The sequence below is a fragment of the Martes martes genome (assembly GCF_963455335.1).
Source record: "Martes martes genome assembly, chromosome: 15".
Taxonomy (NCBI): Eukaryota; Metazoa; Chordata; class Mammalia; order Carnivora; family Mustelidae; genus Martes; species Martes martes.
This window is the reverse complement of record NC_137903.1, coordinates 26987066-27003711: the sequence shown is the minus strand read 5'-3', so window position 1 is coordinate 27003711 and position 16646 is coordinate 26987066. Positions and strand designations below refer to the sequence as shown.

The window sequence follows — 16646 nt, the reverse complement described above, 5'->3', positions numbered from 1 at the left end:
TTTTGTCTATGTGGCAGATTTCATAATTAAAGCAAAATAAAAACAATAGAGTTTCAGCTCTCACTGCTTAGGTAGGGTGTAGCACATCTGGAAGTGGGTGCGGGTGGGGGCGCAGGGGCTTTGGGCCCACCAGGAGAGCTGGGTCCTGGTTGGGAGAAGGGATGGGGGTTAAGTATTTGTGTGGGGTTCCGGCACGTGTATTAGTCATGGTGGTGAATGTTATGAATGTGCTTGGAGAGAAGGCCAGAGGACCTGTCCTTTATAGGGCTCAGTGGTCATCCCTGTTAGGAGAGTGGCCAGATATTATTCATGAGTGATGTCACCCAAACATGAGTGATACAAAAATTTCCTTTCAAACGGTATTGCTCAAAGCTCACTCCACCAATATTCCAAGCAGCATTCGCACCTGACTCAACGGCCGGCTCCACACAGGGGTGCGTCACCTGGTCTATGAGTAAGTGTGGGGGGCTGGTGGGGCAGGCTGATGGACAAGGAAAAAGTTTAGTTTAAAAGGTAGTATTTGCTGGGTGGCCCATTCAGCTAAGCGACCGACTCTTGATTTTGGCTCTGGTCATGATCTCAGGGTCCTGAGATCGAGACCCCCCATCGGGCTCCCTGCTCAGCGGGGAGTCTGCTTGAGATTCTCTCTCTCTCTCCTTCCCCCCCCACCACCCATCCATCCTCTCCTCTAAAATAAATAAATAAATCTTTAAAAATTTTTTGTTTTAAATAGTATTCGCTTTGGGGGCGGGGCTCAACCTCATGGGGGTAATGGCAGACATCTGGGGGATTCTTGTGAGAAGCTGGCATGGCTGAGGTAAATGCTGGCGTCTGGGGGTCTGACCACAACCCTAGGGTGGAATGAAAGGAAGTGAGACCAGGAGACGAAGCTGGGGCCTGATAAAGGGTTTGGACTCTGTGCTGATGATGGAGACTCCGCTCTCCAGCCAGCGGAAGCTGCTGGCAGTTACTAAGCACAGAGAGGGTTGGGATTAGATCCAAAATTTAGAAAGATCGATCTGGTGGCTGTGTGGTGGTTGGCCAGGATAGGGGAGGGACTGTAAGCAGGGAGACCAGCACGAAGACTGGTGACAGGTGGCACTGGCCTGAGCTGACACAGGGACCATGGATTTGGAGAAGACCAGAGAGAGGCTGTGGTTAATACTGTCCCGGGGATAAAGCTAGTACCAAGGCAATACTGTGTATTTAGGGGGTCTTGGGCTTTGGACACCCATGCAAGAGCTCATTTTGCCAAAAGGAGACTCTCCGATAAATTATATTTTTTAGAGATGTATTTATTTTTAGAGAGAGGGGGAGGGGCAAAGGGAGAAGGAGAAAGGCAGACTCCCCACTGAGCGTGGAGCCCAATGCGTGGCTCGATCTCACAACCCTGAGGTCATGACCTGAGCTGAAATCAGGACTCTGTATACTTAACCAATTTAGCCACCCAGGTGCCCCTCTCCGCTAAATTCTTGACTTATCCAGCCTCCAGAAGGTAAAGAAAGGACAGAGAAAGGAGGAGGAAGGGAAGGCGTGAGTGTGCATCACGAAGAGGAGGGGTTAACCCCACCTGCCGGATGAGTCCACGGGCTTCCGTTTCTCCGCCTAAAGTCACACAGCTAGGAGGTGGCGGAGCCGGAAGTCAGCTCCGTGCTCCCCAAAAGGAAACAGCCACCCAGACCCCATTCGGAGCAGTGAGGAGGATCCTGCCGGGCACGGATGTGCCATATTTCCTTCGAGTTGAGACCTCAAAGGAAGGGACTGTGTGCAAGAGCAGACCGGCGCCCTGGGCTGAAGAAGACCCGATTTGCGAAGGCCTGAGGACAGGCAGGGTGGAGAAGTGGGGAAGGCATTTTTCTAGGGATCTGGGACTGGCCATACTCAGCTGAAGGGTCAGGTCACGTCCTCCCTCCCACCCGTCCCCATCTCCAGCTGCCTGCCTGAGTCCAACCCCAAAACCCAGTGTGGCAAGTGCAAGGCCGGATGGACCATTCGGTCATGTGCAGATTTTCTTTAAACTGAATGACCAAGCTTCAGCCCAAAGCTGCCAGGGGCATCCGGATGGCTCAGTTATCCTGGGGGCTGGGCGTGCGCGCTCTGCCCACCCATCCTGGCCCCTGGAGGCCTCCGCTCTGCACTCAGACCCTGGGGGCAGTCAGTCTTTGGTTTAAATTCCCGTGAAATGAGGATATCACTGTCCCTGCCTTTTCCGGCACATTGGAGCCATAGGAGACATAAGGCAAAGGAGGGGCTTAAAAGAGGAGTCATCTCAAAGTGAGTGCTCAGTACCTACCTGGGGCCTGGAATCCCATTTTCCTGCCGATGGGTGCCTCGGAGTCCCGAGGGCCAAGCAACTCTCTTCTCTGCTGCCATCTAGTGTGAATCCTGGGGATGACACCAGAGCGGAGGCAGGTGGGAAGAGCTCTCTGGTGGTCACCTGGGTCCCGAGAGCTGCCCGCTGGGATGTGGTGAGACGTGACTCGGGGCCTCTCACACCCCAAATGGACAGCCTTCTCACCCGGCTCAGACCTCTGTGTGCCTTACGCTACCCTCTCCTCGTGGCTTCCCCACCTCTCCTGTTTTAACCAACAGGGTGCTTAGAGAGGCCCTGTAAGTCACAGCACTTGGGACAGTGGAGTGCAAACCAGATTTATTTTGCAAGTAAAAGAGGCAGCCCAGGAGAGCCAGGACAAAAGGAAGCAAGGCTGAGAGGTCTGGGGGATTGCAGCCCCTCCGGGAAAGCTGGGGAGGCAGGCCGTGGAGTGACACTGGGCACTGGCCTGGTTGGTGGCTGGGGCTCCAGGGGTCTCGGGAGCTCATCTCCATGTGCAGCATTTGCAGGAGGAGCTGAACACCAGGCTCTGCGGGCAGCTCTGCTGGAACAGCCTCCCTCCTGCACAGGTGTAGAAGCTGCTCCGGTCCCGAGGGTTAGGGTAGAGCCCATCGGCTTTGCCTTGGCAGAAGGTGTCCTGTTTGAGGCTGGGGCCATGCTCAGGTTCGGAAGGCTGGCCTGGTATGGGGACTTCAGGTTCTACGGTGCCTAAAGGCACAGAGGGAAGACCTGGGGAAAGAGGGAAGATTCAGCCAAATCTTCCCCAAGTGTTCCCAAACCACAGGCAGAGAGCGGCCAGGTGCCCCAGGTGGAGAACAGCCTGACAGTAGCCATGCCCCCGGCTGCGGCACTGCTCAGCGGGACACGTGGGGGCAGCCTGCACAAGAGGCCATCGATAGCACAGACCAGCTAGGGCCACCGGGGGTCTCGCACTGCAGGCTGAGGACAAACTTTCCCTTTAAAAGGAGAGGAGCGAGCTGCGGCTCCTGGGCTGAGGGCTCCCAGAGGGAAGCCCCGGTTACCAACATCCCCAAAGGGCATTGCCACAGTCAGGAAGGGGAAGAAGAGCCTGGAAAGAGAATGGTTTCAACAGTTTCCTTAGCCCCAGAGAGCATGAAATTTGGGAAATTGCAGTACTGGGCAAAGTTGTTTCCTCAGAAGGAGCCAGGACCTGCAGCTCACGGAGGGGGTGTTGGTACCCTGGCCTCGGATTCTGCCTCTGCCCCCGGGTCTTTACTCACTCAGCTGCAGCTGCAGTGCCTTGATGAGGGGGTAGTGGCCCTGGTTACAGAAGAAGCCAGCGAAGTCGTCCATGTCCAGCGCCCAGACCATGGCCCCGCCCAGGCCCTTCTGCTTCAGGTAGCTGGCCTGTGTGGGGAGTGAGGTGCAGGTGGTGGAGCCCGGGGCAGCCTGGGCAGGCCTCCCCAGAGTCCCTCCTCTGGCTTCCTCACTGAGACGGGGCTCTTGTTTCCAGCACCCCCAGGCCAGGAGAGGTCCAGGCTTCTGGACACAGGCCCAGGCTGGAAGCCCAGGAGACTGAGACCTGATCCCCACTGGGCATAAGTCATTCTGAAATCCTCCCATCTCAACAGGAGTATGGCTGGGGGTAGGGGTGAGGGTGGAGGTATGAGGAGTGGGTGTGTGGACTTCCCTAGGTTGGAAGCTTTAACATCTCCGTCTTTTCTGGGCTGTGCAGCTGTGTTTGGGGCACTGCCTGCTGGTTGTGATGAATCCAGTTACCATAGGGACGACGAAGCTTCTCCAGAAATCTGATCAATTTCCTATCTTCAGGTCTTTGTCCTCCCTTGAGGGCCTTCTCTCCCCCATTAGATCCCCAACTTGTCCCCGGGAAAGGGTTGTGTGTTCCCTTAAGGGGGCTTCCCTGTCCCCCTAAGCCTGCCGGAGGTCGGGGAAGGCCCTGGTGTGAGGCAGGGGCTGGAGGGTAGGGCAGGTCTGAGGCCCATGCACCTCCTCTGCTTTCGGACTTTTTCAAAGACCCTTCCACCATGACCCCTTCTCCTGTCTCCTCCAGCCGGGATCACACTCCCTGCTCAATTCTTCCGGACCCTTCCTCTAGGAAGCCCTGCTGTTTCCTGCATCGGAAGGGAAGTGACTTGTCCAGAAGGAACAGGTGCGGCTGCCTCTATAGGAGGTCACGATCTCATGGGGGAGAGAGTCGTGGAAACACATAAATGCAGGGGTAGGGGTGGAGGGATGGGGTAACTGTGTGATAGACCTTGGGGGTGGGGTGTGTGATGTAAAGAGCACTGGGTGTTGTATAAGACTGATGAATCACAGACCTGTACCTCTGAAACCAACATTATATGCTACTCAATTGGATTTAAATTTAAAAATGTTAAAAAAAGAAAGAAATACATAAATGCACTCTTTTTCAGCCACCAATATTGAGCAAGAGTCGGTTGGAGTGGGTCATATAAGTAAACCAAAAAGTCTATACTTTGAACATGCACCAAATATTGTCAATGAGCTGAATAAGAGGATATACCTCACTGTATGTATTTCTTCTCTCCATATTTCTGTAGAGTTTGTATTTTGTTGAATACAAATGCAAGTATGTAATAACATACAAATTTTTTCAAGAGTGGTACTCAAAGCGACTTTTTGTGATCGCGTCTTTTCTTAATCAATAGGTGGTAAAAATGTAAAATCCTATCACAAGAAGGTCTGTGACATGTTGAGATATTTTAAAGGAGACTTCTCTTTGAAGACGTTCCGAATGCTACCGTTCAGTGCTGTTGACAGCCTCGGGCCCACCCAGGTCCACCCCCTCCCAGCAGGGCTGGGTCTCACCTTGGTTTTGAAGCTCTGCACATCATCGAAACCCACCCACTGGTTGCCCTGGAATGCATAGGGCACCTTCTGGTCCTCGATTCTGTGCTGAGTGGCCCCCTTCCAGGAGCAGACCTGTAGGAGCAGAGGGCAGAGCTGGAGAGGCTGGAGAGGAGGGACCTGTGTCTCCTTGGCCAAGAGGAGACCGGAGAGTGGAAAACTCCTGTCTGAGGGAACCTGCAGGACCTGGGAGGTTCTAGATTGAATGACCTAGAACCCCGGATTCAATGAGGCACTGGGGCTTAACGATGATACAAGATGACAGATAGGGATGGAATTCGCCAGGCCAGAATTCGCTTTGCCTAGCATCCTCATTCAGAAACTATGGGAGAAGCAGCAGCCTACCACCCCACCCCATATGAGGGGTGGCTGTGGATTCTCCTACCTCATAGTAAGCCAGCAGCCCTCCCTCTCTGGTGAAGGGGCCAGGGGTTCCAGGCCCCGTGGTTGGGGCCCCCACTCCAGTGTCTGATGGGGAGGCCAGGGTGAAGGAGCGTCCGTAGGTGGGCATGCCGAGGATCAGTTTGTTGGCAGGGGTCCCCTTCTGTAGCCACAGCTGCACGGCGGAGTCCTGATGAGGGATGAGGAGGGGCAGGGTTAACTCACTTTGCCTTTGGCCTGGTTCTGGCCGTCCAAAGCCAGAAGCTTCAGAGGAACATCACAGGCCTTAGTAGCGTTCCAAGCCTGTCCTGTCTTCTTTAGGTCCTGTCTTAGATCTTTGACCCCAAAGAGAGAGAAGCCGCATGGCACTCTAGCCGACAAGCATGAGCTTTGGAGTCTGACAACCATTCACAGAGCCAATATTTAGGGATGGCCCCCCCGGGCACCGGGCTAGATGCTCGGGATGCGTCAATGCGCAAAGTGGCCGAGATCCCCGCCTGGGTCAGCCACTTCACTACTTCACCTTGCTGAGCCTCCGGCTTCCTGTCCATAACATGGAAACAATACAAATTGCAAGAATTGCAAGATATGACGCAGTTAGAAGGTCCAGCAAAACGCAGTAAGGTGAAGCTGTGATCACGCTTGTGCTCATTGTCGTTTAAAGTTCCACCCAGTACGGGAGCTGGGAACCCGGTCTCCTTTATCTCTACGTCCCTCGTGCCTAGAACAGTGCTCGACACTGGGATGCTCCCAACAGGAAGAACGAACGAGTACACGGTGTGCTCATGTGTCCCCGCCAGGGCTTTCCCCCTCACGCATGACTTGATGTGACACCCCCCGCCTGTGACACGCGGAGGTACCCAGTCTAAGGATTTGGAATAAATGAATAGGGAAGACCCCGCCCCCAGGTCAGGATTACAGGCTCTTTTCCCCCCTGGAAGCCACACTGTTCAAATCCAAGTCCTCCTGTCACTCTGTCCCCTCCTAGCACTTAAGGAAGGAACACTTCTCACTAAATGCATCTGTACTTCTTTCTTTCTGCTGGTCTAGGTGATTTATCTTTGATCAGACTGGAGCTTTCCGAAGGCAGAGGGCAGGCCCCCCTGCTGAGCTCTATGGCACTTTGTGCACGTTTGGAAAAGTCACTCTGTGGCCAGAAGCAGTCGTGGACACACAGTACAGAGAGCAGAAGGCCTCCTCGTAAGAGGAGAAGGGCCTCCCTTCCCCCATGTGGATCCACGGCGCATGGCGGGGAGAGCACAGTGCTGATGGGACTTCGGGCCCTCGCCTCTCCTCTCTGGGTATTTCCCCACTGGGCTGGGCTGGCATCCCCCGGCACCCGCACAGTTTTCCAGATGGGGGTGCAGGGGCTGGGCTCAGTGTGAACTATGGATGCCTGACTCAAATACCCAAAGATGTGTCCCTTATTTGTGAAAGAGTCCCAGAAGTCAAAGATGTTCTATCCTAGCTGATACACTAGGATATGGGCTCCCCAAAATTAAAAAGCATTTTTATTTAGGGTTGTTTGTTTGTTTGTTTTGAAAAATAATACGGTTGTTCTTAACTTTTGTTTTTTGTTTTTTTTTTGGTTGTTCTTAACTTTTAAAAAATGTAGAGTGGGCTTATAAAAAACTCTCTGGGCTGCTCCACAAGGGTGAGCCGGGCAGGAAGCCTCCACCCACCCCAGCCTGAAACCAAACCTGCCCTTTCCAGGGGCTGGGGTCGGGGAGGAGGAGGCCCAAGCCCGACGGACATCTGGACATCCGCTGTTGTGTTATTAGCTTGGGAAAGCTTCCGCCTCTGAAAGCACCTTCCAGAAGGTCCATCGGAGTGACCAGGAGGGAAAGGTTACCCGTGGTCTTGAAAGAAATGCGGTGGGGCATGTGAAGAAAGCGAGAAGTCATTTTTGCAGGACACTGAAGGTCAAAGACAGCCTCCCAACGAGTCACTGCTTTGTTTGATGTCGTTAAATTGGTTTGCTGTGTCTACTATCAGCCAGGATGCTTAAACAGGAGAACAGGAGTAAGGTTTCCCCTCAGCACTGGCACAGGAGGAGAAAAGAAACAAGCAAAGGAAGGGAAAGTCCCAGCAACTCTGCGCTGTTGGTTATCCTGCTTTTGTTTCCATTAGGGCCTGAAACTGCTTCTCCCTCTCCCTCTGTCCCTCACCACCACCTGGCCTAGGCTCCTGCTCTCTCTCAAATAAATAAATAAATAAATAATAAATAAATAAATAAATAAATAAATAAATAAAATCTTTAAAAAAAAAAAAGGCCACCTGACAGGGCCTGGGGATGGGGAGTCCTGCCTCCCCCTGCAGCCACTCACCACATTCAATTCGGCTGCTGACCCGCTCTCCCCCTGCCTCTTGTAGAGGGGGCTGTTGTGTCCAGTGGTCTTCTCAAAAGAGCCATGGAAGTCATAAGCCATGAGGCTAAGAAAGTCCAGGTTCCTACAGGAGGTGTGGAGAGAAGGGTGAGGGGCTAGCGAGCAACCCCTCCTTGCTCCTTCCTGCCCTCCCTGTGGGGCCAAGGACGGGCCCTCATGGTAAGAGGCAGGGGTGCAGGGTCACCCCCGGTCTGTAAGAGGGGATTAGACAGCACCGCCTTGTTCCCCCCAAGCTCCCAGTATTGAGGTCATTGTCATTCACACTGTGGGGTTAGCAACTCCCATCTTTGGCATCCTTCCTCCAGCAAGCTCAGGACACCTCGTGCTTTCACCATTTTGGAGGGAAATCGAGCTCAGTGTTGCCCAAATTTTTGTGTGCCCACGAATCACCTGGGAACCTCATCCGAACACAGGCCCTAATTTAGGAGGCCTGTGGGAGGGTCAGAGATTCCACGTCTCTAACGGGCATGCGGTGCACACGCAGCACGTCAGCATGCAGAAATCGAGACGACTCGTCCTCTGGCCTTCACGCTTGCCCTCCCAGTGTACTTGATGTTAAGACTGAGTTTCCAAGGAAAAGGGCAAGGATTCCGAAAGAGAGCACCGGAACCCTGGAGTAGCAGACATAGGGAGCAGATCCTTCCTGGGTTCACTGCTGGAGGGGCCGGTCTTTCCCAGAATGACACCTCGCAGGTGAGCACCTGCTTTCCTCCTGGGGCAGCTCAGCTTCAGAGAGCGCGGGTTCCATACCATATGCCAGAGACTCACTGAGCAATTTTGTCCACCTCGTATCCGGCATCTACGTTCGTTCTCCCGGCTGGGACGGCTGCGCTCAGAAGAAGGCGTTCCTTCCCCGAAGTCTGGGCTTCCTGTTGGAAGGCTTTGGCCAGGTCCTGCAGGGGCAGCTCAGAGTGAGCCCAGAGGCAGGGACCAAATAGGTCCCGGGGGGCCCCAAGCAGATGTTCCCTTTTGGGAGTCTGAAAACCGACCGCAGGGCTGGTCTGTGCTATGCTAACACACAAAACAGCGGGCCCTGGGGACAGAGCAGCACTCACGTGTCCCCTGAGGCCACCAATCTGGGCCCCCCTGGCCAGCGGGGTGACCCCCTCCCCCCGCCCAGTCACACCTGCACCAGGGCTGTGAAGCGCTGCTTGTCTGAGGCAGGGCTCCCCCGGCTTCCTGGGTACTCCCAGTCAAGGTCAAGGCCATCAAAACCATGTTTGCGCAGAAACTTAATGGCTGAGTTGACAAAGATCTGACGGTTGCTGGCTGTCGCCACCATATCTGTGAACCTGTGGGGTGATGAAGGGCTTTGTGGGCCTGCCTTGCTGAGAGGGGGCCGCTCTCTCCCTCAGACTCGAGCAAGAAACTCCTCTGGATATTGGTGGCCGGCCAATGGGCCGGGGGGATGCTGGGAGGGCTGCATCGGATGCCTGCTGCAATGTTGGCCGTGGAGTTATCAGCCTGGCCTTGGAAAAGAGACAGTCCCAAAGTGTGTCCTCTTCCCAGGGCACACTGACTTGTCTGGAGCTTTGCCTCCCAAATTCCCTCCACCAGCCTGCTGCCATGTCCCTGCTCAGGGAACTGTCCTATCCTGAATCGGAGCCAGGTGTCACCCCAGCAGGGAGGTTTAGAAAAGAAGAAAGATCAGTTTCTAAAATGAACGGGGAGCGTACAGCAAGGTTAGTGAGGATCTGGGCAACCCAAGAGCCGGCTACTCTGTCCCTGGTCGGTTCACATGGTCATTTTCTTCAAACTCACATACGTAAAAGGCTTGTGCTATTACCAGACCAGAGCTCCTTGAAATCCCGCGCCACCCGAGGAGCCCCCTCCCCACATCCTCCTGACTCCCAGGATCCCTCTAAGAAGTGTCTCAAGGTTATAGACTGATCTTATTTTAACTGGTTTTCTATTGATTTATTAATTTAATTAATTAATTAATTAAATTAATTAGTTCTGAAGTGGGGTCCACGTGCCAGGACCCCAGGCTAAGAACCCCTTATTCCAGTAAAAAATCTGCATATATACAGTATTTGGGGAAGGTGGGCCATAAATTTCATCGGGTTTTCAAAAGGGCCCATGATCCAGAAAGTTTTAGAAAAGGGATGTCTGGGTGGCTCAGTTGGTTAAGTGTCGGCCTTCAGCTCAGGTCATGACCCTGGGGTCCTGGGATTGAGCCCAAAATTGGGCTCTTTGCTCAGTGGGAAGCCTGCTTCTCCCTCTGTCTGCCGCTCCCCCTGCTTGTGCTTTCTCTCTCTCTAACAAATATATAAATAAAATCTTAAAAAAAAAAAAGTTTTAGAAAGAATAGTTTAGAACTTTGGGAACCCTGTATCCTGGACTTTCTAGGAAACGTCTAGGTTCAAATACCTCACTCCGTTATCTCTATAATTCCTCAAAAAGGTCCTAGAAATGCCAGTATTTTTGGCAGCCAAGCTCGCTCTCACAGACGGCCTTTGACACCCAGAAGTGGAACAAAAATTCTCAGATGAGATATCCTGTTTTAGAGCTCAGAAAATATAGACACTCTACGTTCCCTGGGATTAGTTAGGATTCTCCCTTGACCCATTTCTTGGAGGAAGAGACTGAGAACTGGAAAGGGGTCAGAATCTCTCCTGTGCTGCCGGCAAGGCTGGGTGTGTAACAAACATTCGGGAGCTAAACCTCCTCCACGGCCCTCCCAGGGAGGTACCAAGAGCCCAAAAGGAAGGTCAGCCCCCAGACTCCAGGCTCCCCTCCCGACCCCCTCGCTCTGATTACACTTCAGCCTGGTCTGATTCCCTGACCAGGGCTCTCTCTTGCCAGTGAGTCAGGTCCCCACCCAGTGGCTCTGCCATACAGGTCCCCATGGCCAACTCACTTTTGGGTGCCGAAGTTCCAGCCCCCGATGGCAAGCAGTGTCTTCAGCTTGGGATTCCTAGGAAAGATAACACAAATGCTGGAATTTACAGATTTTAATACCTAGCCAGCTCTTGGGGCTCACCTCGCTGATGGAGAAAGCAAGGGGTGGTGGGTGCCCTGATGGGCACTGATGGGGTGGGAGTTGTGTAAGTCCCTACGCACAGAGCCCGGATCGGGGGAGCTCTAGATTGAGAAAGAAAAGGCATGTTCCTGCCTTCAAGGGCTCCCATCTCGCTGGGGAGATAGACACACAAAGAACTCAGAAGTGAGAGATCACGGTGAATTCACAAAGAGGCTTTGTCAAAGTGGTGATGATGCTTGAGCTAGAGGATGGATAGACTTTAGGAGGAAGAAGGGCTTGCATTCCCAGCAGAGGGAAACAGTTTCCCAACCCAGAGCCCACGTAGACCTAAACTAGAAGGGGCCTTAAGGAGTCTCTGTCTACGCCTACCTCTTCCATGTAAGCATGGGAAAGCCCAGAGAGGTGCTGCGACTTTCCCAAAACCACACAGCAGGTCTAGAGCCTAACTGCGGTGCTGGGGAAGATTTCTGGCTCTGAGAGGAGGTACCTGGCTTCTCTACTTCCCATCCCCCTCCAGAGAAGCTCACATCTTCTTCAGCCCGTTGAACTCCTGGTATAACACCTCGTCATTCCACTCTATAGAACTGAGCTGGTGATTGTTCATGCCGGCAAAGGCGTAGATGAGGTGGGTGCACAGGTTTGGGTCCACATCCTTGGGTAAGAAGCGAGCGGCCCCCTGTCTGTACTGGGCCCAGTTGGTGAAGTAGCAAACCAGCTTTGCAGCAGAGCCTGGCCGTTGGGGACAAAGGAAAGAAATGGCGGTCATAAAGGTCCGCTGAGGACTGGCACCTTCCGCCCAGGGCAGAACTTACATACTGCCAGCGACTCTGGACCGGCTGAAGGCAGGGAGGCAGAACTTTCAAAATGCAGCATGGAATACTTCAGAAGTTTCGTTCAAATGGAAACACATGAAGTAGCAGGAAAGAGGGCCCAGTTACATGCTTGCATTCATGTTTTAGTCTTGCTTTAAAGTTTTATTTCTTGCAGAGAATCTAGGCTTATTAATATCGCCGATAAGATTCTAATGAAGAGCTTATTTAATCTAGGAAAAGGCAGGGCGCCTGGGTGGCTCAGTCATTAAGCGGCTGCCTTCGGCTCAGGTCATGATCCCAGGGTCCTGGGATCAAGTCCCAAATCAGGCTCCCTGCTCAGAGGGAAGTCTGCTTCTCCCTCTCCCACTCCCCCTGCTTGTGTTCCCTCTCTTGCTGTGTCTCTCTCTGTCAAATAAATAAATCAAAGCTTTAAAAAAATTAATCTAGGAAAAGGCAGCTTATTTCTGGAATCCTCAGAAAGTTTGGGAACTTTGCGGGAGGTGTGCCTGTTTCTAGGGGGTTGGTCTAGAGTCAAGGCCCCCAGAGAGGCCAGCGCTATGCTAGGTTGACCAGATAACCAGACAGGGAGAAGGCTGATTTTTTTTATTCTTGCATCTGTCAGAAATGCATTTTGGGGCGACTCCCTCTTCAGCTCTGGCCCAGGGTCCCCATTGGAAAATGACTGTGTGGTCTCTGAGGTCTCTTCCAGAACTTGTGGTCTATGAGGGTATGCTTTGCACAAGCCAACATTTTATGCCACGGACTTGGCAGAACCATGGGTTTGTACTGGAGCACATCTATGGCCAGTGTCTAGACCCTAGGACTTCCTTTAGCCCCAACAGGGTCTCTCTGCAGTCCCCTTTGGCTTCTAAGTGGCTAGTGAGAGGTCAGGCGAGGGATGAGTGGGTGCAAAGTGTCTACAGGAGGCTGTGTGGAAACCCAGAGCATGAGGGGTTGTCTGGGACTCCCCTGGGCAGACGGATGGCTCCCGAAAGAGAAGTTGGAGTCCTTGGGGGTCACCGGCTCTAGCCAGAGGCCATGCAGGAGAAGAACTTGCCAGTGGGGGCTGGAAGTGTAGCCTGCACTGATGTAGGAGGAGGACTGGTGAACTCCTCGAAGCGAAGGGTTAACCCAGGGAACGACACATCCTAGGACTATCTAGGAGGAAGCGTGGAGGTTCTTCTTACATCATATCTTGTTATATCAAATATCGCGCATGGATTTTTGTACTATAGCGGCAATAAAATGCGGTGGTTAAAAGCAGGGTCTCTGGAATTCTAATGCCTGGGCTGAAATCCCAACTCTGCCACCTTCCAGCCAGGTTACTCAGCTTCCTGCTCCAAACCATGAGAATGATCATGGTTTCTACCTCAAAGGACTGTTGTATGACTAAAGAGTAAATATATTATATTAAATACTCAGAACAGTGCTAGCGGACAGCAAGCTCTATTCCAAGTGCTTTACATGCATTAACCCTTCATTCACACAAGACTCTGTTAATTCATACACCAGACCATAAGTCCAGAGTAGCTCGGACTGAAGCTTTTAGGGAAATCTTCAACCTTTCTTCCCCACGTTTGTTTATTCTGTGGCTCCTGGCTGTTGCCTCCTGTGAGACGAGGAGGAGAGCCGTTTGTCTAACATCACAGCCCAGCCTCAAGATGAGGGTCTGAGGAGCCAGCGTTCCTGGAGCCGCTGACGCACAAGGAGTGGGGTGGGAAGGGAACCCCAGAATCCAAGTTGCTGAGCATCCCCCAGAGATCTCTCACCTGTCTGAGATGGGAAGAAGTCCCCTTGGGCTCTCCCGAGCCCTATATGCCATCAGTCCAACAGAAACAGGAGTGAGTGTGTTGTCCAGGCTGAGCTAAGGGGCTGGGGCATGAAGCTGGGTGAGACCTGGGCACCTTACCTCCAGTAGCTCACCGCCTGGTCGGGGAGACATCTAGGCTGATAATTAGCAACACTGACGTACGCACGGGGAAATGTGTTCAGCTCTGTGAGAGCACAGAGGTTGGAGCAAGGGGCCTCAGGGAAGACCTGAGAGAGCTTGACAGTGAAGCTGGCCCCAGGGACACGCAGTTCGGCTAGTGGGTAAGGCGGCAAGAACCTGTTCCTGGCACAAGGACACCTGCAGGGGTCTGACCTTTGGAGGAGAGGCCCCATGGAAATCTGGTGAGAGCTCTCAGTGTGGGGTGGGGGTCGGGGTGGGGAGTGAGTGGGGAGGGGAGCAGAGGGAAAGGGCTGAGGGAACCCAGGGCTAGCCTCAAGAAGGTGCCGCTTACCATCCCCCTCCAAAAAAAAGGGGGCATCCAACTCTTGATCTCAGCTCAAGTCTTGATCTCAGGGTTGTGAGTTCAAGCCCCGTGTTGGGCTCCACGCTGGGTGTGGAGCCTACTTCAAACAAACAACAATCAAACAAACAACAAAACACGAAGAAGACTCCACTCACCCCATTGGATTGTCAGCAGAACCATCAAACCTAAGGCGGCACAAAAGAGAAGGCAGAGGTTAACTGGTCATTCGTATTTTCCCCGGACCCTGTCTGCTTCTTGAAGCCTGGAAGGTAGGGGCGGTCAGAGAGGGGTAGGCAAAGGATGGTTTTCTCTGAATCAAACTTCTGTCCAAAAGGGACCCAGGAGGGCACTGGGTCCATCCCTTCACCCCGGCCAGATGGCAGGGGCCCCTCCCTGGCCTGGACTAGCCCCAGAGCTGATGGAAGTTTCTTCGAGGGAAGACTGCTCCTCCCTAGAGCGTCAGTGGAGAGCAGAGTGTATTTAGGAAGATTCTAGGAAAACCCCTGACTCGTGAGGTTTCAGAGAGAATGTTTCTCTCTTGGACCAAGCAGAAAACCTGTCCTGGGGCTGTTAAGAGCCAGTGTGGAAGGGCTAGGCCAGAGACACTGTCTCTCCGTGCAGCCTCTGTGCCTCTGCTCACTCCCACTAGTTTCCTACTTTGTGCTGCTTTCCCGCCGCACCTCACAAGAGCTTGGTTGAATTACCAGCATCCTTGGAGACCTCAGGCCCAGCAGGACTCCTTTAGAAAGATTTATTTCAGCTTTCTGGTGACCTTAGATGTTCCTGTTATCCTAATAGAACCTATGCAAACACTTGCAAGGACACCCAAGGTCATGGCTCCCGGGCTGCCCTCTTTCTTGTGGGATAACCAGCACAGGGTTGAATGAATCCTTGTGGGAAGAATCCATTGCCAGTGGGCATCCCTTGAAAAAGGCCAAACACAGAAGCCTAAGAACATGGAAAGAGAAAACCACCCACTGCCATGGTGTTCACTGACTCTGGGCTTGCAGGACAGGAGGAGGAAAAGTCCATTTCAGTCCGTTGAGAAAAGCCTTTTCTTGCAGTACAAAGACTCTTGGATTGAAAGAGCCCAGGGGGACCCCACAGGAATGGAATGACCCTCTGAAGTTCTCCTGAATGTTCCTGCTTCCTTGCAGACAGCACCAAGAAACCACCTAATAGCTACATTCTCACCTCCTCACAGCTGCCCGTGCCCAGCCCACTCTCCCAGACAGTGCCCACTCACCTGCCCAGGCCATGGACCGTGCCATGGTGCTGGCTCGGCATCAGACTCCAGCCAGTGCCACCGGCTTGCTAGACCTTCTCTCCTTTTATCGGGCTGCCCCGTTCCACCGTAGCCTGGAGTGTTGAAATCAGGGGGTGGCGGAGGCGGGAGAGGGGAGCTGGGGTGTGGCGTGAAGGGCTAGGTGTCACATATCATGGATTGGGCAAACCTAACACAATGACCTTTAGCAATTCCTAGTTTCCTGGAACAATCACAGAGTGTAAACTGGGCCCTTGGCATGACCCAACTGGGTAGGCCTAGAGTGGGAAGCAGGAAGTGATTCTAAGCATCCTGCTGGACGAGCCTGGTTCTGATTTCCTTGGTGGGGGGTTGGTGAAGACCGTGAGTGACCCATTGCTTAATGGGCTTGGTGGGCGAAGAGGAATGATTCACAAGTCAGGGAAGCTGGACTCCTGACCAGCCTGCTTGGTTACTTCTCCACTGTTCCCTCTGGAATTCACTTGCCCTCCCTGTAAGATGATGGGGTTGCAAATATAATATGTATTTCATGAAAATCCTATTTTGTGACTCTCCAAGGATAGTAATACATTTTATCTCCACTGATTGAGAAAAATATCTAATGACAAACAGCAACTATGAGCTTGTAGGAGTTTTAAATGTCTTGGTTTTCTTTTTCTTTTCTTTTTTTTTCTTTTTTTTAAGTAAGCTCTATGCCCAACCTGAGCTGGAACACACCACCCCAAGATCAAGAGTCACACACTCCACTGGCTGAGTCAGCCAGGTGCCCCTTAAATGCCTTGTTTCCTATTAAAAAAAAAAAAATATATATATATATATATATATAAATGTCTTACACCTGCTGTCACATATTCCCACAAACTGGGGAGGCTTAAAACAACAGAAAGTCATTCTCGGTGGTAGAGGCCGGAAGTCTGAAAGCGAGGTGTTGGTAGGGCCATCCGTCCTCTGAAGTTTCTAAAGAAGAATCTTTCCTTGCACTTTCCAGCTTCTGACAGCTTCTGGTGTTCCATGGCTGGTGGTGGCATCACTTTGACTTCTGCCTCATGGCCTTTCCCTTGCGTCTCTGTGTATCTTCTGTCACCTCTTAGTAAGACACTTGCCATTGGATCTGGGGCTCACCCTAACCCAGGATGATCTTGTCTTGAGATTCTTGCCTAAATTACATCTGCAAAGACCCTTATGCCAAATAAGGTCACATTCTGAGGTTCTTTTCTGGGGGGCGGTGGCATGGGGAGGAGGATCGTTCAACCCACTATGGGATGCTACTTCTTCTGTCTGCAGACAACGTCTGGTGTGCGCATGATACTCCAGGGTCCCAGGCGAAACGTGGCCCATTTTAG

The 16646-nt window shown here is 52.6% G+C and overlaps 1 protein-coding gene across 1 annotated transcript; it reads right to left on the bottom strand.

Annotated features, from left to right (window-relative positions):
• Nucleotides 1-2634: 2634 nt before the first annotated feature.
• On the bottom strand, nt 2635-15377 carry CHIT1 (chitinase 1). The gene is made up of 11 exons (XM_080824433.1): nt 15286-15377; nt 14195-14224; nt 11461-11662; nt 10811-10867; nt 9077-9242; nt 8719-8843; nt 7891-8014; nt 5568-5753; nt 5144-5257; nt 3574-3700; nt 2635-3061 (listed from the first exon to the last, which is right to left on the bottom strand). The coding sequence occupies exons 1-11, from the start codon at nt 15308-15310 to the stop codon at nt 2817-2819; spliced, it is 1401 nt and encodes a 466-aa protein (XP_080680559.1). The 5' UTR covers nt 15311-15377; the 3' UTR covers nt 2635-2816.
• Between the last annotated feature and the right edge of the window lie 1269 nt (nt 15378-16646).

Excerpts from the sequence above, each read along its gene's own strand:
- CHIT1 (XM_080824433.1), bottom strand. The coding sequence starts at position 15,310 with ATGGCACGGTCCATGGCCTGGGCAG. Across the intron at positions 14,225-15,285 it reads ACGGTCCATGGCCTGGGCAG|GTTTGATGGTTCTGCTGACA; the intron begins GTGAGTGGGCAC and ends GTGCCGCCTTAG. Across the intron at positions 3,062-3,573 it reads GGCACTGCAGCTGCAGCTGA|GTCTTCCCTCTGTGCCTTTA; the intron begins GTGAGTAAAGAC and ends CTCTTTCCCCAG.